Here is a 24,581-nt window from a genome sequence, read left to right as displayed (position 1 = left end):
TATCCCAGGTGATGATAGGGTGAAGGATAAGGAACTTGAGAAGGTAGAGAAATACCAACTATTGAAAGATGAAATTGCAAAGGTCTGGCAAATGCGAAAAGTCATTGTAGTGTCTGTTGTTATTTGGGCCCTTGGAGCTGTATCAGTCAACTTTAAGGAGTACATGAGGCGAATCGGTGTTAAGGTGAGGTTGTAAGTTATCCAGAAAACAGCATTGTTGGGGACAGCAAAGATACTAAGGAAAGTACTATCCCTGTAAGAAGAGGAAAAAGAGAGACCTGGGACCTGTGGTGACTTGTTGTAATCTGCTCCCAAGGACTATAAACACCAGACTGAACATCCTGCCTGAGTCTACAAGGAATGGAAATAATAATAATAATAATAATAATAATAATAATAATAATAATAATAATAATAATGATAATAATGATAATAATAATAATAATAATAATAATAATAATAATAATAATAATAATAATAATACCGAAACTTCGTAGCAGCAAGTAGTAAGATATCGCTTTGATGATCCATACGATGTTTTTGAAAATCATCTTTAATCAAGACATGTTTCGGATGAAACATCATCCATCGTCAGTTGTACAATGAGAAATAAACTAAAGTTGAGCAATAAATAGTGTTACAAAGTGAGATATAACATGAATAATTAAGGATGAAGGCGAGAACAGAACAACCACGAAACAAAACAGAAAAAACCAGACTATTTAAGCTAAGAAAAAAAACTAATTAGTATGAAAGGGATAAATTAAGATGTTTGACTTGGCAATTTAAAGATGGCTGCTCCCAAAGGATATGCATGGCTTCTTTAATTTTCAATTGGAAACGTGTGGAAGCAGAGTCGAGGATTTTAAAACAGTCTTCTGAACACCGAGAGCGACAATTTTCAAAATTGTCGCTCCCGGTGTTCAGAAGACTGTTTTAAAATCCTCGACTCTGCTTCTACACGTTTCCAATTCCAGAGTGAAAATAAAGAATGAAAGATTCTCTGTTGTATGCTCACGTTTTCGTCAAAACCTAAAATTTGGTGATTTCACGTCGTCGCCATGCAGAGAACCGCAAAAATATGAGCAATAATCCGTGCTGCGCTTGCAGCACGATTATTTATGCTCTTTTAACCAGTGATATTACTGTTTTGCGGCGTTGTCGTCGACGTCGTCGTCGCAGATCTTAAGCTCCCTATTGACTAATAAGATCAGAAAGGCGCTAAGCCAATAAAACATTTAAAAGCAAATACCAAAATACCAAAATTTTAAATCAGCGTATTTTCGTGACTTGAAATGCCCCTACAAAAACATAACATTAACAGAGTGAGAGGAACTCGTCACTAGTTGGAAATGCTATTACATAATCCAGCTTTATGCAAGAACTCAGGGCGTTTCTTTGAAGAAGTTGTGAATGTTTGATTTCTGAACACAAGAAAAGTTGTAATTCCAATTATTTTTCAAGTTTGCTTCATTTGTCTGGCTAAACAAATGGAGTGTACCCCTCAAGCATAGGACAGCTGCATCTCAGGTGCAGCTGTCATAAAGTGTATTATTATTCATTCAAAATACTTCCCCGTTTCTGATTGGTTAAGACCACACGCATAATTCACCATACCAGCTGCTGTTCACCAAATTTGGAAAGAAACTTCGTCATATTGAATCAATGACGTCAAAAGTGCAGCCCGCTGCAGATCATTGAACCGTTCACCGAAAGAAGCTGGGGACGAGATTGTGTTATTTTTGTTGAGCAGAAAAATGGCTGCGAGTAGGTTTAGAAGTTTGAGCGAAGAAAATATTTTGAATGAATAATAAAGCAATTATTGAATTCGGCTTTCGTAGAATATGAAGAATTCTGCAGATCTCGGAGGATGTTTTCCACCTCGGCCTTCGGCTTTGGTGGATAACACCCTCCTCGACCTGCAGAAGTCTTCATATCCAACTCAGCCTCATTCAATAATTGCTAAATATATGCGTATACGCATGCACCTCTGAGTTTTCAAATTTTAGGTGGTGATAACGCAAAATGGAAGTCTAAGGGCTGTTGGAGGAGACAGTGGTTACAGCACAAACCATTCCAGTTTCTGTGGGGGTGGTGGAGGGGGAGGAGTTATTCAAGTCTTCTGCAAAACTGATATCGGAGACTACATCGCAAACAGCTCCGTTCGCACACGCGGGGGACGCGGAGTGCAGTATGGCGAGAAAGGAATCGAACAAGTTGCTCGTGAGTGCTTGATTGATTGATTGATTGATTGATAAAGAAGCAATGTCAATGAGTAAAGGTCACGCATAGTATAGGAGCCTGTCACGTTGTGACAAACGCTTAAAAATAAAACAGGAAGGGGAACTTAGTTCGGAAACGAAATCGAAACAATGGAGAAGTTTTTGAAGGCCACAGTAAATGTCCGCATTTCTGTAATAGAAGACTATGGAAGTCCCAACAGCGGGAGTTTGTTTTCATGATTCGTTGATAGTTTTAACTTGGAATTTGACTTCTATAGTTTCAAGGTGTCCGCAATGCGAGGATTCTACGTAGATACCCTTTTTTTACGGCAGGGATCTGGAGCCCAAAGGCATGAATGAACAGTTGGCCGGAGAATATAAAAATAAAAAAAAACTAGAGAAAAATCACACCCATCAGCGTTCTTACAATCTTTTGATGACAGCGCTGTCACATCTTGACTTTTAAATAAACGAATTTTCATGTCTGGAAAGGATGTCGCTCCCTCGTACAGAGTCTGCTTCTAATTTGTCAGCTATTTGACAGCTGAAATGGCGTGCTAGGGCTGTAACAATAACAATACGTTCTTTAATCTGCTATCTCCAAATTCAGCTCTTGTTTCCGCGGTGATTGGGTCACAAAAATTAATTAGACAGTGTTTTCATAGATATGCTCTTGGAGAAACGAGGGCCTACCACAGCATGCCCCGCGGGACATCTGGCTGCGAGCGGAAAAGGGAAATGTATTGCTTGGTTTGAATAAATTTGTGTCAATGCATGGATGTTCGAAAGCCTCATGATGAGATTTTTCTCTTACTGTACTCAGGAAAACGTAAGCTTGAACGGTAAAGCATCTCTCGCACCAGCCAAGAACTGGTGCTCAGGTGATAATACCGATGGGTGTTTTGCCAAATTAGCACGGGTTATTTAGCGATCCAAAGAATGTCCCGAAAAATACAAGAAATACTATTCGCAACCTTTGAGGTTAAACTATATCATCGACCATCAAGCCGATAAGACTGAGACACGCCTGTAACAAAATAATTCAAGTGCAGTTTCCTGTGTTCTTTTTAAGTTGAAAACATTCGACAAGAAATCAGTTCAAGAAGAAGATGCATCTCTTTGTCTCTTTGCTAACTCACTTTTTGATAATCTACTTTGAGGATCGTGTTGCAGGATTTAGCATACACTGGGGTGCAACTTTCAGTGAGTATTGTGTTTTCGCTTTGTCGATGAAAACCATGTTACGTTTCCAAATTATTGACTCGGTTCACAAACGCACATTTCACAAAAACTTTGGCGATGAAAGCAAACAGTAGTTGGCGTAAGTGAAGCTTAAAAGGTTCCGTTGAATATATAACTCCGACAGCGTTAGTTGATGGTTGATTTTTCATAAAGATTGAAGCCTTTGAGTCGGAGAATCTAACATGAAGATAAATTTCGCGGAGTTTTGTTCCGCCAGAATAGCATAGTGAGCCCCAGCATGGTATTGAAATGACCACTTATTTAAAATTGAAGGAAAAGTCTTTAATACTGGGTGTAGTATCGGTCGGTATAATATTAATTGCCCTTGATAACTATCGCGTGGATAACACGAACTTTGCATTTCGCTAAAGCTTTTCAGGCTTTTATAATTAACTACTTCATTGCCGTGATCTCATGAGGAGCCTGTCCACTGGAATGTGTTCTTTTTGTTGTTTAGGCGTTCTGAAAACCATCCTTGTCTCAACATCAAAGAAGTAAAATCTTTTTGATGATATTTTTAAGAGTTTATCATAAATAAGAGCGTTGTTTATATTAATCGTCGGGATCAATCGATGGATTTCAAACTTAGATTACAACCTTAAAAGCTTGAGATTGATTTACTGTATTTTGATACTTCAATGTTGTTCACACAACGAAAAGCGCTTCTCTGGCCCATAATAATTACTAAAGCAGATGGTTTTGGTTTCTACAGCGAGAAAAAAATATCTGTTGTTTGCTGTATCACACCACACGACTGACACGGTTCCCGCTGACTTCTCATGCTTATCTCACACCTGTAAACCAAATCGGAGAGCGATGACAACTGCAAACATGACGATATATAGTATTCAATAGCGACTTCTTAAAAATACCATCCTGCGTTTGCCGCACCTTTTAATCGATCACGTTTTTGACTAAGCCTCATGCAATTTTTGCTCATTTCGCGTTGTTGTCTCGCAGGGGATAAGCAAACATATTAGTGACATAAATGTAAAGCGTACTTTCAGTTGTTTTCCATGTATTGTTGCCATCGCCGATGTTTCATGAAACTCCGTATCACGGAATAATAGGCCTCTTGCAACAATTGGTCACATCACTCACAATTGGCGAACTGTGAAGCTCGGGCTTTATAAATTTCACAAATGGAAAGAACGTGTTTGACTTAGCCAGAATACAAATTTAGGGAGAAATTTAGATTTAATGGTCGTTTAAACACTAGAGAATTCCATATTTTTTGTTTACGAACGAAAAGCTTTTACCCTCCAGTGGAATTTTCTATAATTAAGCACCAAAAACAGAGCTAAGATTCGTATTCTTACCAAGAGTCAAATAAGCGAGAATAAATGTACAAGGTTAAGAATTTCCAGACTGTCAATCCGCGAAGAAAAAAGCGATTTGAAAACTCAGGAAAATACAAGGATTTGTATGAAAATCATTCAGAGAAGCGTCCTTTTCCCATGGAAATCCTTATAATTTCTTTCAACTGTAAAAAAAACAGTTTAAGCGATATATTAAGCACATTTTAAGCTGCTCTTTTTATTTCTGGAAAAATAATTTCATGTACTCAGCAGAATCATCGTGTGTGTGTGAAAAAGAGGTCACGTGACCAATTGGTTCAAAAGTCTTATTATTTCCCAGTTGTTTTTTAATTCATCGCGAAATTTAGGAAGATTCCTTCCATCTAAATTCCTGTTTAAAGTGATGGCCGAGATACAAACAGATACAATCAAACTCATTTAATTCACACAAACACGCCATGTTTACCAACCCATTCATCCTTGGCATGAACTTACGACTAATCAAACCGATATACTTTTAAAATTTGTCCGTAATTTAATCAGATAACACCACAGCTCATGTAAAAAAAATTCTCTTCGATTAGTGTTCTTTGATGAGGAAATGGATTTGAAGATCAACACAACTAGTTGTCAAATGCAATGGGGTGATAGTCACAGATACAATGGCAGTCACTTGGACAGGCAATTTCAAGTCCCTGGAAAACCGTCATACTTGACTTTGTCATACAAGATCTGTAAAATCGCATTTACATCAACGATATACATTGGCAGCCAAGTTCGTGTGAATATCAGCGGAGAACATGCATTTTCAATGGAGAGCACTCATGGCAATATTGAGATTAAAACACCAATAGACATCAGTGGGTCTTCAAAATTCATCTTTGTTGCCAGAACCAGTATTGGTGGTTTTGTCAAGAGGTCTGCAGACGAAGTGGAAGCAGGTAGGGAATAGCACATTTTTTTAACATTTAGGAAATTGTTTTTCCTTCATACGTTAAAACTGCCTCATAAAACACGCAGAGTCACCTTGCCGCTTCCAAAGTAGTCTGCGAGCATGCTCACTTACGCGGGTTTGGGGCGATCGAGCGCCCCATTCTCAGTCTCACACGTTCGTGGCTCCTCAGTCCTCCAAAATACTCGATACCCCAAATAAGTGAATGCCGAAGTCGTTCTTCGCTTAATTCTGTGAATGAGGGTGCATCTTGAAATTGCGCGCTATGGTTAACATCTGGGTATTTATATATTGCTCAGTTCCCTTGTTGTAGAACATCAATTTCAGCTGAGCATGCAGAGGTAATACAAAACGTTTTTTTATTATTTGTTAAACTGGCGTCGTTGTGAGTAGTTTTCTCTCAACAGGCCCTGCAAATGTGTCAAACTGCAGCTCCGCTGGTTTATATGGACACGATTTTGAGACGCTGTTAGGCGGTAGCATTTGTTTTGAAAGTGAGTATTTCCTGATTAAAGCATTGTTCACATCTTTCACTCACTTAAGACAATTCCAAGGGTGGGAAAGATAACATTGGTAATGCAGTTATTGAATGGACTCTTTGCATATTTCATAAGTTCAAAACGTTTAATTCTGTTAGCTTGTAGTGACTCAAAAACTGAAAATGATAAGAACACCTCAGGGTAATAATCTCTCGAACTAGCAAATGTACTTAGATTCCTTTTTTAAACTTTATCCTTCTTGTCATCAATATCCATTTAGGGAAACATTAGAGGCCTTAATCATGCATTTTAAGTTCAATTACATCAGTTGACCCCAGAGTTTCCAAGTATCGGGCAAGTGACCTCCGATACAATTCCGTCATTATATGGGATTTAAGTCCATTTCTATAGTACGCTAAAATTGCACTAACGTTGCCTTAACATATACACTTGTGTACATCCTAGTTATCTTGTTTAAGTGAGTCATTTTTTTTTAAAAATATAGCTGGCAGTGATAAAAAGGCCGTTGGAGGAGGAGCCCTGGAACTGAGAGCCAAAAATGGGGCAATTGCTATAGGTAAAAAAGGTTCAATGCATTTAATTGTATTATTACTCAGTGTTGTAATGTTAACTGTGAAAGGAATGTATGTTTGAAGTGCGGGCTATAGACACCCTCGCACTTACATGAGCAAATTAAGCAATTGCCTCGGGAACAAATGAACCCAACAAATTGACCTGCTGACTGATTGGCTTCATAGCTCAGTTGATAGAGCATTTCAACGGGAACGCAGAGGTTATGGGTTCGAATCCCGTTGAAGCCAGGTTAATTTTTCAGATGTCTAGTCTTCTCAGATAAGGACTATATACCCATTTCAGTAATTTCCAATCTGGAGGACAAAACAACGGTTGTCCTGTCCCCTCAGAGAAACAAGCCTTTCAAACTGAATGAAAAACAATCTTATTGTTTTGTCCTTCGGATTGGGAATTAACTGAAAGGGGTCTATTAACAGTAGGCCCCGTCTCACAACCCTTCTCCATAACTCCGATAAACTCTGTGGGAAGTTAAAGCGAATCCCACACACTATTCGAAAAGAGGAGGGCACGGCTTTCCTGGTGTTGTAGTCTGGTCCGTGGGGGAATTTCTCAATGCTCTCAGAAACTGAAAACTGCGTAACGAAGAGGATTTCAAGTTAGTCCTGAAGAGCCCCGAGGTGAGTGGTGACTACTACGTCGACTTCACTTCACTTATTGATGTGAAGTTGGGCATGATGTATATGTGGCCGGTAAAATCCGTTCCCAGGTTAAATCCATTTTTACCTAGAATAGGTTAAATTGGTGCCCCTCATTTTACTTAGCTATAGGTTGAATACGCACTCAGATGAATTGAAGAAACTTTTTTTGGATCCTAAATTAAGCCTAGAAAACAATTAGGGTCAGGTTAGGATTATTCTTCTACAAACGTAAATAATGAAAAGAAGTGTGTTGGGTTGAGCATATTCGTCGTTGTAATGTAGTGGTGATGGCGCAGGACTGTAGATCAGGAGCAACCAAGTTCGAGTACCGGTAAGTGAATTGTACAGTTCTTTGTTCCCTTGCTACGTTGTAGTATTGAGAATACACAAAAGGTAAGATGATACGAAACATCAAGAAGATGTGTTGAGATGGAGGGAAGAGTGTTTTCAGTCCTTTTTCTTTGTGGGGGAGGGGGGAGGGATTTGATGGCTGCTTTATTTTAAGTAGTGTGCATATTCAACCTATAGGTAAAATTAGGATCACCAATTTAAAATGGATTTAAAACGGATTGAACCTTACACCGGATTTGGCCGACAACATACTCCACAAATGAACAACGTTTGACATTCTAGATGCCAAAATCTCAGCCGACGGCTACTCCGAGGACTCTTCTATAGGTGCAATGGGAGGAACAATTAGGTTGGATGCCAGAGAGGTATGGTATATTAAGAATGATTATACTAACACAGATGAGAGCAATTACCTCAAATCATTGATTACCAGCCGCCGCATACCTTCGCTTCAATCACGCCCGATTGTTCATAAATGACAGCTATCTTTTATATTTTTGTAACTATTCCCACCAAGTCCATGAATTCTAAAAAAAACCTAATTTTTAATTGCCCACTAGTATTGGAGGCTTTTAATGAAAATATTTTTTCCTTGTATTTTTGGAATGTTAAGACTTTTCCGCCCTTTTCAGTAAACACTGAAGAATGCCTCGATGAACAGTAGAGTGTTTTGAAGAAGTTCAACTGCTTGGATGAAGCCAGTTGTTTGCTCAGAACACTGCAGCTTGTTGTCAGAGCTAGACTTCAATCTGAAGTGTCTGGATTGCCATTCTGGAACCCAAACCACTGAGAGCATGCACTTCCCCTCATTTTCACAAGAGCTGTTTTTTTCAATTTGAATTTGTCACATCCTAAACTAACTTGATGGGCTGATTTCGAAAACGGACATATATAAAAAAAACCTATTAAGGACGGTGCCTACTCTTGTTATTGCGCATTCGTTCTGCGCATCTCGAGATACTCGGATTTCCTATTGGTGGTCCTTATTAATACAGGGATATTTTTGCGCGGCTCAAAACTATGAGGAGAAAGAAGAACTTAGCAAGTGCTCTTGGTATCCCAAAAGAAAATTGGGGGTAACCATGCATTTTTCAGAGATAATTAAGCTTCCATTTGGAAAAGAACGCCATACACTGCTTTGTAATGAAAAGCTTTTTAAAAATATTGCTGATTAATTATCATCGGAAAATACATGGTTACCCCCAATTTTCTTTTTGGATTTCAATATCACTTGCTAAGATCTGCTTTTCCCGCATATTTAGTAAACCGTGCAAAAATACCCTTGAATTAGTAGGCACCGTCCTTAAATTTACGGTCGTTAAAAACGTCGAGCTCGATTTGGAAACAACCTTGGAACGCTTGGCTAGGATTCTTTCTAGAGAAAGTCGTATTCATTGCATGGTCCCCAAATTAGCTAAGGTAACATGCGTGTTTGTCTCAAGTTGGAGGGGAACGTGTGAATTTTCTTGTTGCTGAAGTCTTTATTCCTGAGTAACCTGTTTAATGATTCACGTTTCCCTGTTACTTGTACCTACTGTCCTTACGGGAACTCGCCCCTCGTGACATTACTCTTTTTCCCTATATTTTTTCGTCGTTTTTTTTTCCTGTGACCTCCCTTAACTGTCTTCCCCAAACAACACACCCATTCTAATGGAGGCTTCAGGGTCGGCAAGCAAAACCAAGACTACTAGTTAAGAAACCAGGCATAAAGCATTTATTACTGTTGATGGTAAACAACCATTCCCTGTTTAGGTCTTGTTGCGAAGGAAAGCCCTTTTAACAGCTCGTAGTTCTATGAAAGACAAGCAGTTAGCCAGTGGAGGGATAATTCAGATTAAAAGCAATTTTGATGTGCGTAATCTTTGCGACTCCAAGTTTGACGTATCTGGCGGCAAGTTGGGTCTGGTCAATATCCTTGGTAAGTGTAATGAAACACTCAGGCCTTCAGTTTTCTTACGCATTTTGTGTCATTCCATAGTTCTTAATTCGTAAGTAGAAACGTCAACACTATGTATGCTTTGGGTTGCAGCGCTTTAACTTCGAGGCTTCGAGGTTAAAAAGATTTTTTTAATTAAACAAGGCATTGTGCAATTAATTCATTACAGCACATAACTAAAGTTGAAATTCCGAAGAGGTAGAAATGAAGAAGAAACTGAAATCATTACTTAGGATACACGCAACACCTTCAGTCGCATTCGTTCAGTCTTGCCGCATCACTCACTCTTCTGGAGCTTACGTTTCCAGTTAAACCTACCAGTTACCTTCGTTTTGTTTTCACTTGTCTTTTTCAGTTTCAACTGCCAACACGAAACAGGTACAATATGTACAGGATGGAATCCTTACAATTAACACAACCATTGCAAGATGGACACATATGAAGAGATCACTAAACAGTTCCATAGCTTATTCGTATTATGGTGAAATAGTATCAAAAACCCTTAAAGTGGATAATCAGGAAGACTTTGAGTACGGAATTGCCAAGTTTGAGTTCCAGGTTCCGATATTGATGAACGGTTCTGCCAGCGTTGAAATTGTTGGCTTGAATTCACTGGCTGTATCCAGCAGAGAAGGAATCTTCATTGGCGTGGATCTTGATGTTGGAAAAACTAAAGGTGAAATTTCCAAAACCGTTGGAGGATATTGCACCAACCTAACCAGTCTTTCAGGTAATATAATGCAACTTTTTTACTTCTGGAGTGATTTTCAAGTGTGGGTCTTTACAGTAATTGTAAATAAAAACGGTAAATAACAATAACTGACCATTGCAACCAATCAGTCGTCGAAATCTTGAAGACTTGTCTTTCTCATTTACCATTTGTTGTGCGTAAAATGTTCCTCGAATTTCAATTAAGATGATCCAGGTGATTTTTTGTGTCATTCAAGCAGAACTTTTCTCGAAATTATGGTGTACAGTACGAAATTGCGAAATTGGCCCATTTTTTCTATCTGGATCCATTTCCATCCCCGTGTTCGTAAAAACAGAGAAAGTTATTTGTCTCAGTGAAGTACAAAAGTCTCTCCTCTTTCCAAAGTAAGTCATCCTTTAGAATTCTATAGATCGAAAAAACAAAGTAGCATTCGTACATAATCGAGCATGTGTAAAACATGTCACCTGTCCCGTTGTATATTTTCAAGTAGAACAAGGCAGCTATCAGTTTGTCCTAAGTCTCTTGCACTGTTCCCTGCTATCAGAGGTATCTTTTCGTTTGCGTTCACTGGGTTGACGAGTACGGGAGATGAGACCTCTGCCATGGGTCGAAATTCACTGTGTTGAGCATGCACGGCGGTTACTTAGCGACTGAATCCTTACGTCATACCTCATGTTGCTTGGGCTCACTTACCAACAGCGGAATTACTGTAAAGGAATGCGTGGGACACAGTGGGCTCAAGTTACAGTCAGCAAACATATCATGGGGCATGCGGTTTGAAGAGTGCCGTTCAAGCTTGTGGGTGGTGGTTGGATCACAGTGAGTTTCGATCCAAAGCAGGGGTCTCTTTTCCCGTACTCGTCATCTCAGTGAACATAAAAGAAGAGAGTCCTCTGCTAGCAGGGAACTTACACTGAAGAGGTACGTGAGAATGCCATTCACGTGCGTATATTAATTCCAGCTGGCGAGGGCCCGGGCCGAGGAAAGCCTTCTGCCAATGGAGGAGCAGGGCATGGTGGACAAGGTGGCATGATTTTTGAGGATGAAGCTGGTGTTGTATATGGGGATACGTATGGATTAAAACCTGATATACACCTGATCGGTGGCAGTGGAGGTAAATAATTAAGCCGATAACGTTCAATAAAAGAATATTTCCGTGTTTTGCACGTTACGTCAGCATGAAATGCGTTATTAGCTTCGTTTTTATCTGCTGATACTGCAACAAGGCTATTAATATTGTTGCCTGTGTCTTTAGAGATTTTGGTCAAGATAGTTGCAAGTCAAAGATTGATTCTTATAATGCTTTTAAATCGCGAGTTCATCGTCACGGTCTTTTCATATAATTTACGCTGGTACAAATTTTCATCCTTTGTCAACTTAGACACAATGAGGCGGGCGGGAATGGGTCATGAGGGAGGTATTGGTCGCAATTGACGTTTCAGTAAGTTTGAAACCTAAGGGCAGAGGTTTCTAATTGATGACTGATTTTGGTTTTAATTTTATTGATTACTGACAGGAACAGCAAATTGTTCGTCAAACGATTGTAAGTGATATCCACAGACAACAGACACAAACACATTCTAACATCACATTAGGTCCCTCCTTAGAGCCTGTTTTATATTAATCCAAATTATTTGATAGAAATCACCAAAGCATTGTCTTCAATGAAGATAAGGTTTTGTACTAATAATACTTGATCCGAACGCGGGTGCTTACGTTTTGATAAGAAATTCTGTTTGAGGTAGCTACGGTTTTCTAAGCACACCGACGAAGCCGACATAAATGGTGCTGATCATTGAGGAACTGGAAACGGAAATACTGGTCACACTGTCCACGAACCTGATGTGTTCTTTCAAAACGAAAGTTCATGCGCACTCCAGGAGGTAGTCCACCATTCCAAAAAGGCAAAATTTCGAAGAAGGCCCTTTCCATATGACTCTAAAGCTCATTTCGTTGGTCAAATGGTCATCATGAGAGGCTTGGCTCTTTCTGTAAGCACCAAGAATAATTGCTTCGGCTACTTGCTGTTCTGAGTTCAATTTCAAACCTCCAGAGTCCCAAGAATCGAGCACTTCACTTCGGGCCTTTCTAGGCGGTGTTCACCCTGAGTATCAGGATCGCTACGTGGTTCGAGGCCAATGATCGAGGTCACGACGCAGTGCGGATTGTTAGTGAAGAAATAGAGGCTGTCAGCGATTCTACAAAAAAATGAACTCCCAGTACACTTCAAGCGGTCGTTCGCATCGTAATAATAACTGAAACAATCGCGGATATGGAGTAGAGAATGAATAGTAAGCACCCTTGATATTTGTAGGTCATTTGCGTGACTTGTTTTCCAGTTAGCTTTAGCACTGATTTTTCAGGTACCACTACTGGTGATGCGAAGTCCATCGTAGCGTGTGGTGGAGGCGCGATTAAAATTTACTCAGAAAAGAATCTCACCATCAGTAAGTAATAACAAGAAAGAAATAGTAAAGGTAATAGCTGCCACTATGACAGTTGGAGTAGGATATTCCTTGAACTCGTCAAGAAGCCCTGGGGGGAGGGGGGAACTCCTATATAAAAATAAAACGGATGCTGGTCGGAGGGTTTTAATTAACCCCCTAAAGGAGACCAATCTGGGCGTGGCCCAGGCTTTTTTTTTAAACCCCTAAAGTAAATACACACGGGGGAGCTGGGCTGGCGCAGTGGTGAGATCACGCCTTCCACCAATGTGGTCCAGGATCGATGAGATATGTCCAGGTTTGACCCTAATTAGATGCACGCGGATTTCAATAAGCGTCACGAAGTGTCCCCTTGCTCTTCTAGCCAACTTCAACATCACTTGTGTCTCAGAATACAGACAATTTATGTCACAAAGTGTCCCCCAAATGCTGCTCTTTAAGTGAAGATTAACTGCTGCATTTACCCAAAGCTAAAAATAACGCTAACCTTTACCCTAACCTTATTGTTGAAAATAGGGAGCAAATGCTTAGACTTAAAGGGACACTTTGTGTTGGATGTCAAAATTGGGCGTGCATCTAATTAGGGTCAAACCTGGACATAAGTGGGATCGATTCCCGGAATCTACGCCATATGTGGGTTGAGTTTGTTGGTTCTCTAGTCTGCTCCGAGAAGTAAAAGGCGCACCGTTGGCTTCCATTGATACCAGTTTCGTAACTGAAGGAACTACCGACGTTAAATAAATTGACTTTACTTTACTTTTATATTTCTTCGCGCGCAACCCTAAAGGAGACCTTCACGGCTACATATGATGACGTTTTGCCCAGAACACCCTAAGTGAGACCAAAATCCGAAATTTACCTCCCTAAGCGAGACGACAAGCATCCCTCCCCTTTTTATATGGAAGTCCTCCCCCCCGGGTCAAGGAGATACTGTTATTTTGTCAGTACAGATCAAGTGGTATGTGATATTAATGTTTTTCAGATTCATTCGTTACTTATATGCGAGTCATCTATTTATTTATAAAACCAAATTCAATGACATGATGAATGCTAAGAATTTATGAGCTTCCTCTCACTTGAGAAAATTTTGCAAGTAGATTGAGTTGTTTACAACGATATGAATGCATTTCAATCGGTCGGTTATCCTGTATTTCGTATTTTAAATTTAAGTGGATTTTAGTTAGAGTGGTTTTGTGTTGCAGATGCTGCCATTCGTGCGAATGGTGAGACGCACTCACTCTTTGATAAGACTAGCACTGGTGGAAGTAGTGGAGGAACAATAATACTTGAATCTAAGAAGGTAACGGACACTCTTGCACCTTCGCTGGCTATTTCAGTAACACATTCAATGTTTCACAACACATGGGGGACTTAGGCACAACAGTGTACGGACGGGAATCTTTGTTTCCATTATTTGCCTCGTTAGCGCAAGGCTATTTTTTTCTAATAATTCAGCCGCGAGTTAACTACTGAATATTGAAAGTGCATTGCATAATAAGCTCTGAAAGAAAGAGAGAAGTGATCCTCGCTCTTATCTCCGGACAATTTAAGTAACTGCCTCTTATCTACACCTGAAAAATTCAAGTCCGATTGCAGAGGTGTCTTATGGACACCTGAAAATTTCAGGCATCGCAGAGGTCATGGGTTTCGAATCTCGTTAAACCACCTAATTTTTCAGGTGTCTATAAGATACAATCGCTTAAATTGTGCAGATAAGTCCGAGGATCACTTCTCTCTTTCGTTTATAACCCGCACTTTAAATATACATTCATTTTATAATGTCGATTGAGCCATCTCCGAAAACTTGAACCCGGTATAACAAGTAATATCAGTTTTTTTAATGGCTAATAACTCGTTCGTTATCAAAGCTAAAATGCTTAAAGTTTCTAATTTTTACGAGTTTTTTGTTAATTTTTCCTTTAGAAGTCAATTTGTAAACAGCATAATGCCTCCTCTGTTAATGAAACAAAATGTAAGCAATGACGTCAACAAAGATTCTCTTACTTGTTCATTCGAAATTTTTGTAGCTGGGTGATTTTTCACTACCTTGGCGGATATCCTAATTCCGACAGCCACCTCTTAACATAGTCCTGTAAAGGGCTTTTTCATCTCTTTTGTAACGTTGTGGCTTTGTACAGAAACAGACGAGTCTTGTAAACACAAACAAACGATAATTTAAATCCATAAGTCGGTTCACTCAAGACTCCTGTACAAGATTGCGAGCACATGTAAAATCCAGCATCCTATTGGATAACAACTATCACGTGATGTTACATCTTTAATGTTTCATTCAATTGTTTTCAACAGTACGTGATCCTCAGTGAGAAGGCCATACTGGAAGCAAAGGGTTCCTCATATTTCAAAGGAAATTCTAGTGATGTTGGTGGTGGTGGTGGAGGTGGGGTCATAGCAATTAACTTTGAAAAAGGATTTGTTGGAATGGAACCTGATGCCAATCGAAGCACCATGGGAGGAAACGGTACCTTCCCAGGAGATAACGGGCTGATTATCATAAACGGTAGGTTTACTAACTAAATTGAGACACCAAAAACTCAAAGCTGTTAACAAATCTGTGTAGATTGTTTCCACATGACGTCACGGCGGCCATGTTGGAGGACTGAAATTGGAGGAGTGAAATATTCTTTTGGGAATTGAACTCTGTTTTTTCTGAAAATTATTCCTTTTGTTTTAGTATGCAAACATGGCTGCTGGTCACATGAGCGAAAACACTATTAAGAGTGAATCTTGTGTGGGCGAGAGGGTTTGAAAGGACATCAGAATATACCAATATTGGTATATTCTGACGAAGTGCTAATTAACGCTCTGTCAAGGAGCAAACGCTAGTAACGTCAGCATTTTTTCTTTTCACGACGGCAGTCCGAGCATAATGAACTCATTTGATAATAAAAGGAATATCATATTTTACTCTCCCACCGACGTAGAACGACACTTTCGGTAAAAAACTGAAAACTTTCGGTTTTAACTGAGTTAATTGACAAATTCGCAAACAAATTCGCTCGTAAAGACAGGGTGACATACCGAGCATAAAAATGTGTCGAAAAACATCACGTGATACCAAGTGCGCGAAAATGCTAACAGGGAACCCAGCCGCGACACCTCGCCCCATGCGAAACAGGTGTAGCATACAAATTGGCATGGGTTTTCTTTACAAATTACAACTGCTAAGCTCAATATCAATGTCAATGTTCAAAGTTCCTTGTATCCAACGAGAAATTTACAACTGCTAAGCTCAATATCAATGTCAATGTTCAAAGTTCCTTGTATTTAACGAGAAAGGCTCTGAGATTCTTCAAGAAAGCATAGCCTCTGAATCGGTCGGACTAAAGACGAGGATGCACCCGTTTTGACCTCAACTAATCTCACTAATCCATCTTTAGAAGGAAACACCGCTTTCACTGGACCCATTCACCACTGGCTCCTCGGCAGGCAATCATCGACAAGTAGAACCAAATCACCAACTTCTGCATTCCGGCGCGGCTTGTGCCACTTTTGTCTCTCCTGCAAAGACAAGATGTATTCCTTCAACCACCTCTTCCAAAAGTGATCAGCCAAAATCTGTGCCTGTCTCCATTTCTTTCTTGAGAATAAGTCTTCCTTTAAAAAGGATCCAGGTGGCAAGTTGTGGACAGCTTTCTGCAACAGTAGATGGTTGGGTGTCAACGGTTCCTGATCATCAAGGTCATCAGAGGCAAAATCGGTGGCAGTTTCACTACCTTGCCTGAGAGTTTCACACTTCCTCGTTTCTCCAAATCCTTGATCTCTTCTGAGAACACTTCTCTCTTAGCTTATTTCACAATGGCAACGGTTGAAAGCTTCAAATCTTCTGCTGTGAGTTGTTTGGTGAGTTCAAACTCGTCATCTCTCTTGCGACACCTAAGATACTCCTTACACTTTAACAACCAGGTAATCCACCTCAGTAGAACTGTCCATGATGAGCATCTTGTGAGTATCTCTCGTAAATTTTCCGGTTCAGTCGTCAAAAATATAGGCTTCTCATTCTTAATTTCTGGGTCGCTGTCAGATAAGGTATCAATATCAGCATTAGGCCATTCTCCTATAGGGTTCAAGAAAAATGCTGGACCACTGAACCATCATTAATCAGATGTCATCAGCAAGGTTAAGGAAACTTGGACAGTATCTCCATTGACTGGGTTTCACATACTACAATGTGACTTTAGAGTCTGTCCTTTCTCAAAATGCACACTGTTCCATAACCATATTCAGAAGCATCACGGCTCCAGCAAGCCTTCGGGTAGTGAGTCATCCCAATCAAGCTTCAATTGCCAGGTCTTTTGCATCAATCACTTAGCGGGAAGTAGAACAGGACAAATTAAGCCAAGCGGATCAAATGTAGATCTCAGCTTAGATAAGCAATCTCGTCCCGTGTGGCAATTAGCTACGCCATAAGAAAGCGACACCTTTACAGCTAGTGTGCACGTTTCAGTGTCCCAATGTAGGCCCAATGTCCGTTCAATGTCCGTTCAAGGGCTAGGTCGAGACTGTTCTCTCCTCAGCTGGTATAGCCTTCAACACCTTCAAGTCGTTGGAAATGAACTTGGTTGGTCGGAAATTTCCTTTCTTCAGCAACTGCATAAGTTGTAGTGATGCTCCAATAGCTTCTTCAGCGGTCGGACAATATCACAAACATCATTTCTAAATTCAGTGGCATTATCTGTGGCTGTTCTTTGCAGCGCAGGAGGAGTCTGCTTTTCCGAATAAATGGACTTTCATTTTATGCTCACTTGGAGATTCGTTCAGCCCATCCCTCCACCACAGAAATCAAAGCATCTGTGTCTCTTTCCAGACAACCAACCCTGTGAAACGTGCTTTCAATGTCAGATGCAACATCAATTTCTTCTTTCCTTAACCGGAACAAAACGCCAATGAGTGAATTGTTCAGCTGTGGTCCTTGCATTGAGTGATGTGCCTCCCCAAACTGCAGCCGCATCGTATACTACTATATATACTACAAACTTTGGATTTGTTTGGATTTACTACACCATGGTGCGGAAGATACCAAGTGTGATCGGAAGTAGAGGCTGCTTCTTTCCCACACAACCTGACAGCATAATATCCTTTCCCAATGTAGTCGTTCATCACTGCTTCATACTTACTGACAAACGTTGGGTCACGCAGGAACCGCTCAACTGTTGTAATCTCATTTTCAGCTTGTGGCCTGTGATTTGGCAGTACTAGGTCTTCATTTAGCCACAAGAGACGTTCAGGGTTAGGGTCGTATTTTCCACCTTCGACCTTCGTCGTACTGCTCAGAATCTCCAGTGCTCTTTTATCTTCGATGCCCTTAGTACTATCAGCAGTGTCAATGAATCCTTGCTACTCACAAGCCCAAAACTTCTCTACCTGTTCGTGAAGAGCAACAACTGACTCTCGTTAAAGGCAAATTCAAAGACTAAGAGGGCGACTGGCTTAGATCTGTCTTCTCTCTTATTGATTGGGCCGGCAACGCACCATCCAAATGGCGTCTTGTCGCATAAGGCTCGTTCTGCGGATCATTGCCCTAGCGACAGTCGAAGATGATATGAGCTTGTGGAACGTCTTGATCAATAACGACATAGATTTCACTCACATCTACTGGGTGATTTGGCAGCTCCACATCTTTCAAGTGTGGCCATTCAGACCATTCTGCTTGATTAAGACAATAGCGATTGGACACGTTCAAATCTTCAATTTAAAGAGCATGGTTGACAGGCAAGTCCGGGCCTTCTTCACTTGTTGAGGTGATCTGGAATTTCACCTGCGATAGCTCGCAGTCTTGATTTGTATGAGTAACAGTGTTCAGACTGACTCTTTCAGGGACCCCTTGTAGCTCCAATTTCGCAGCGATGCTAGAGTTTATCATCGAACTGACGGCAGCTGTGTCTAACAACCCATTGGTACGTAGGGCCAAGCCACTCTCAGAAACAACGCGGACTGGATCTACCTTGAGTAAAACAAATCCCCTATCGGAATCAGAAACAGATGCGTTATGTACTGGTAGGCTGGTACTTGGTGATTAACTCTGACTACTATTTCCTTCCTCTTCGTCAACTGGGCTCGCGGTTGTTGCAGTTAAGTGTAGTAGTGGATGGTGATTTTGATGGGTGAGCACAGTCCTGCACAGTACAACCTTCCTTTTCTGGGCACTGCCTTTGTAAATGAGAAGGAGAGAGACAACGTTAACGATAGCAAAGTGCATTAAAATTGGAGAATCGTCGACACCAATTTTACGTCCTTAGCCAAGAAGACAGGACATTTATGTATTTTGTGTGATCCCTTGCAAACCTCGCAGGTGTCCTTGATAGTAATGTATTTCAATTCTATAGGCTTTGGTTTGCTAACATCAGTTGCTAAGGTGGTTACTCGCACACTATCTGTAAATCTGGGATGAAATGCAGATATCTTTGAAATATCAGCTTTAACCTTCATTGGGGTACTGTTGCTTCACCTATATACTGAATCATTCTCGGTCAAGGATGCTGTACTTATGAAGTAGCTAGAGTTCTTCAAGGTTGGCTCTCTACCACCAGTCTTGTCACGAAACATCCTTGCTGATTTACGCCACTTGGCCTGCAAATGATCTGGTAGACGGTCATATAACTGCTTCAGGTTGGTGCTGCAATCTAATTCACACGAGTTTAGCTCCTTCGTTGCATGGCAACAGCGTTCTCAATTTTATCAGGAACCGTGAGAAGTGCTTCACTATCACCTGCCCTTAGCTTTGGTTCCCTTAAAACCGACGCTTTCAAAACCTCCACAATCATAGCATTTTGACCAAACCTTTCCTTTAGAACTTGCAATGCAATCTGACAGCCGTTTGGGAGTCCTTGGTAGTTCTCAATGATTCTTCGTGCCCTTCCATTCGTGTAAGCCAGTAAGTAGTTCATTACCTCACTGTCACTCAAGGAAAATTAGCTTTCGACTTGATCACCAAAATTAGATCTGAATCGCAAGTACTGTGCTGGGTCACCATCAAATGGAGCTGGTGTTGCCGGTGGTTGGAACATTCGAAGTTCCATTCTTTCCCAGAAAGACGCATGCGCTTCATCATAAATCTTTGAAGAGTTGTAATCTACTCCTTTGGAAATCATATTGTTCACAGTTCCTGTGACGTTGTCGTCAACAATGTGCTGTGGCGAATGCACGGGTAATTCAGATTCAGGAACATTAGGGTTGAGGAGGTCCTTCAATTGTTTGTCTGCTGATTGGGCTGGTTGATTTAGCTTCACACCGGCCGCTGTTTCACAGTTCAATTCTCTGCCCAAGAGGGGAAATCCAGTAAACTTACTTGCCCACGTTTCCTTCCAATTTGACCAATTTGGCAATATGTTCCGGTGTCTGGCTCAATATCCGGGTCCCCTGAGCCTAAATACTGCTCATTGTTCTCCTTAATGGCATCTTCATATACCTTACTTACAGCATTCGCAGCAGCGCATTCTGCCATCAATCTCAGCCTTTCGGCCTCTTTCTTGGCAGCCTCAACATGATCTAACTGTGCTAATCTTGCTTCCAACTCAGCGTGCTTTGCCTTGGCTTCGAGTGCTTTAGCTCTGGAAGAAGTGGTTGAATACCGAGAAGCTTTAGAGCTCTTGGATCTCACGCTCTGTCTGGTAGACAACTTATCGGTCTTGTCATGTTTTATTCGCCTTGCTACGCCACTAATCCACTCATGATCAATCAAACTCATTCAAAGCGATGTAATTTCATCATACATCGCGCTAAATTCCTGATGGTATATGTCACGCTCTTCATTGCACATCAGTTCTTGAATATCTCCATGCAAATTCTCAAAGACATTAAACTGTTCATTAAGTTTCAAAAACTTAGCATTCACCAATTCCACGTTCTTATCAAGATTCGTGAGTGTTCAGATGTTTGCCATCCGTGTTTGCATTTCCCTGATAAGTTTCTTGCGTTCGGTGTTGTTTTGAGTGAGTCGATATTACTTTCCCTTTTCGGTTAACTTGGGTTGTCTTTTCCCCCTTGTTGGTCACTACAACCTGTTGAACCATTTTCGTTTTAATTTTCAGGAAAGGCTTTCTCCATTTCCGTTGATTCACTATCTTTTAAGACGTCAGCAACGGTCACTGCATTTTCGTCCGAAGCAAAACCAAGTCCTTCGTTCGATTTATTAGTTGTGTAGCCTGTATCTTACTGAACGCCTTCAAACACGGTAGAATTGGCTTGTGGTTCACAGGATAACACCTCTGCCACCAAAATTCCGGTTCGGTTCACCAATGTGTCATCAATATTATCCGCACTGTCAGTTCGAGACATTTCACTTCCACATGCACAACAAGCAAATACACATCAAGCAAATACACTTCAATAAGCAAACAGCGAAGAACCGTCTAATGTTTTCCAAATTGCTCTGCAAATATCACAATCCAATCGCAAACAGACGTACCTGATTTTACTGTAAAAGGCAAGTCACCGTTTTAACTGAGTTTATTGACAAATTTTCAAGCAAATTCACTCGTAAAAACAGGGTGACACATGCCGAGCATACAAATGTGTCAAAAAGGTGAAAAACAAGAAAAAACATGACGTGATACCAAGGGCGCGAAAATGCTAACAAGCAGCCCAGCCGCAACAGTTACCTCTTCATTCTTTCACTTTGTTTTGTATGGCATATCATCCAAAGGTCAAGCCAGATTCGATTTCACTGATTTTACGTTTTGCGTTTTAGGAACACGGCGATACGGGTACCCAGCCGCAGGTAATATAACGATCTTTCTTTGTTGTTTTTCGCAAAAAGGAAAAAAACCTTTCAGTCCTAGCGTTGCGCCCGTGTAGCTTTCAAGTACAAGAGGACATAATTTTGGACCTTTTTACTAAGGAACAGTAAATACTTTTCCGAGTTTACACTCATCGTCATCTATAACTAGATCTCTTCTTTTCTTATTATTACATGCCTGCGCATGATTTGTCAGGATTTTTACAATTGTTAAAAAATGCGTTGAAGAAGTGTGTATATAATTAATATCCCTTCCACACCTTCTGATGCAGATATCGAAGACGATATCCATTACATTGGTTGTGTGAATATCAGCAATCCATTGCCCACATCATTTAAAGTAACACAGCTTAGAGCTCATGAGGCTTCTCCTAGACACTGTTATCAAACGTGTCGTGAAAATCAATCTTACTGGGCTTCGATATCGTTAAAGCGTTGTGTCTGTTACAACGACAATTCCACGATGGATAAAGTTGATGACAATGACCTTTGTAATGCAAGATGTAAATCTAACACATCTCTGATATGTGGTGGAAGAAGCGGATTTGGCAGCGCTTACAGAACAGGTAAGTGGCCATTTCTCTACACCAGAAAGATCAGTTGCAACTAGCTGAATAACTAAATAAATAAATAAATAAATAAATAAATAAAAACCTAAATAACTAAATTGATTAATATACTGATTTCACTGTAAGTCCATCTTGGCTATAACACGAGACCCCGACTTTCGAATATGTGACGTTACACCTAAGAAACAAACAAACTTGGAAAACTCCCAGATTAAAAAAATAACAATTAACCCTGAGGGCCCAGTTATACAGATATCAGTTATTGTCATCAACTAAGCTAAAATCGACGTGCCGAAAATACGCCGTACGTTTTAAATGGCGTACATTTTTAACAGATGAGACAACCTCAATCTGAGGCAAGAAAATGTTCAATGCTGGTGAAATGGCGAAGTATTCCCAACTTGAATGAAGTTAAGAAAAAAACGGTAATACGCTACGGATCAGCTTCTGGACTGCCCTATTCGGGTGATGTGTAAATTTATTTTGATGCTGGTGCTGATGCATGTGATGCGATAATAATGATGGGATAAATTAAAGCTGCAATCATTATAATGATGGTGACGATGATGTTGTGATACTCATGTCAATTAATGCAAGTCATATCTTTTTTTGTTGCTGATACTGTAGCTGATGATGATAATGACGATGAACCTTAACTTTCAGTTATACCTAGAATGCCTTTAATCTGCAATTTTTAAAATATTGTTAAAATGGAATCCTTTCCAATTGAAACAATGCAATAGCTTTCCACAATTAAGCTCATTCACTGAAAGATCGATTTAAACTATTGACCAGAGCACGGAACGCCACTCTTTGAACAAATTGAATTCATTAAGAGACCTTACCTAGAATGAAAATTAAAGTGACCTAAATTCAAATAGTTTTAGTGTACTGATGTTGATTTCCTCACCGAACCACGGAAAGCAAACAATTCTTACCTCATGCCTCAAAACGATTCTTGACGATTCTTACCTCAAAATTTCGCTTTTTATCTGCCGACTACCTGGTAACCACGCAACGTTATGAAAACTAGCAGTAAATTGGACTCACGACCGTGGTTTGAGAGGCATGGGTCTATTCTCGATTTACGTCACAAACTTCTTTGCAATGCAAAATTTCTTTGAAAAGTGCAAAGCACTCAGTGTGACGTAAATTTGAGACTGAATAGACCCATGCCTCTCGCATCATGCTCGTGGGTCCAAATTACTCCAGGTTCTGCCAAGTTTACGTGGCTTGCGCGGCACAGAAAAAGCGAAATTGGTAACAATGGTAACACATGTTTGCTTTGGATGGGGAGATTCACATTAGGAACAAAGAATATTTGAGTTTGAGTTTGAGTTTGAGTTTGAGGCTCACACTACACAAAATTTCGTGGTTGGTTTGGCAGACAGACAAAGTAGAATTTTCCTTTTTTTTTCAACGCAAAACCGCCTTCTTAAGCGCTTGCACTTGTACCAAACGAAAGGTTTGGTAGTCCGATGTAATCGTGATCACAGGCATACCATGAGGTAATTTTAGAATTATCACCACCAACCGGTGGTATCATCATCGCCGTTGTTTAAAAGCTTTGCACATCAAGGCCTTTTACCGGACACCTATTTGCATCTTACTAGTAAAAGGAAACGACGCTAACTAGTAAAAGCGCTCCTTTTCTTTCTTTGCAAATAGGTAAACACATGTTTCACTGAACTGTCTCTGAGTTTTAATTATTTACAGCAAAATTGCACGCGCGCGCGCTATTTCAGCTCATCAGTTTCGCGGGCGCTCCACTTAAATTTCAAATGCCGTTTCTCTTATTTGGGCACGCCACCTACCTTAAAGTCGTGTATAAGCGTGAGATGTTCAGTTGTTGTTTACTTATTCAAGCTGACCATTTGCTAACCTGTTGCTGACAAGTTGCTAACCCGTGTACAGTGGTACAATTTTGCAAACCAGAAGTGAACTGATTGCCTAATACGGAGGCAGTCAAAAACATCGAATTGTAATACATTTCAATACGATTTTGCACGGTGGCACAGTCGGTTAGTGCGCGGCCTTGGTGCAAGAGGTCCTGAGTTCGATTCCCGGATCTCGCATCCTTGTTTCGACTCCTTTCCTTTCCGTGTAGCTAGTAGCTTTAAATACCCGTAAAATGGAGCACTGATGGAGTGTGGGGAGTAAAATGAGCGCACCGTCAGTTTGTCAGTTTAATTACTGTTACGAGTTATCGACGTTAAATAAGGTCTACTTTACTTTACTTTACTTTACACTTTGCCGTCTCTGGTCAACGAAACAATACAAAAGGACTCATGGCCCTCCCCACCCCCCGCCCCCTTTGATGAACACACTATCCAGTGGTGTCGAAACGTCCACTCTTTGAATAAAACTCTACAAACCAGAGTAACATCAT

The 24,581-nt window shown here is 40.4% G+C and overlaps 1 protein-coding gene across 1 annotated transcript in view; it reads left to right on the top strand.

The window, feature by feature from the left end:
* Positions 1-24,581, top strand: part of LOC138008884 (uncharacterized) — a 75,987-nt gene that overhangs the window by 17,174 nt on the left and 34,232 nt on the right. The window contains exons 7-20 of the mRNA XM_068856187.1: positions 2,010-2,223; positions 5,347-5,703; positions 6,122-6,208; positions 6,699-6,770; positions 8,059-8,141; positions 9,529-9,694; positions 10,068-10,442; positions 11,386-11,538; positions 11,941-11,967; positions 12,788-12,871; positions 14,071-14,168; positions 15,176-15,386; positions 21,576-21,605; positions 21,896-22,189. Coding sequence (XP_068712288.1) covers positions 2,010-2,223; positions 5,347-5,703; positions 6,122-6,208; positions 6,699-6,770; positions 8,059-8,141; positions 9,529-9,694; positions 10,068-10,442; positions 11,386-11,538; positions 11,941-11,967; positions 12,788-12,871; positions 14,071-14,168; positions 15,176-15,386; positions 21,576-21,605; positions 21,896-22,189 — 2,251 coding nt within the window. The remainder of the gene's footprint in view (positions 1-2,009; positions 2,224-5,346; positions 5,704-6,121; positions 6,209-6,698; positions 6,771-8,058; positions 8,142-9,528; positions 9,695-10,067; positions 10,443-11,385; positions 11,539-11,940; positions 11,968-12,787; positions 12,872-14,070; positions 14,169-15,175; positions 15,387-21,575; positions 21,606-21,895; positions 22,190-24,581) is intronic.

Source organism: Montipora foliosa, chromosome 1 (assembly GCF_036669935.1).
Source record: "Montipora foliosa isolate CH-2021 chromosome 1, ASM3666993v2, whole genome shotgun sequence".
In the NCBI taxonomy this organism is placed as follows: domain Eukaryota; kingdom Metazoa; phylum Cnidaria; class Anthozoa; order Scleractinia; family Acroporidae; genus Montipora; species Montipora foliosa.
Note: the sequence above shows the minus strand (reverse complement) of the source record. Positions and strands in the feature narration are given on the sequence as shown.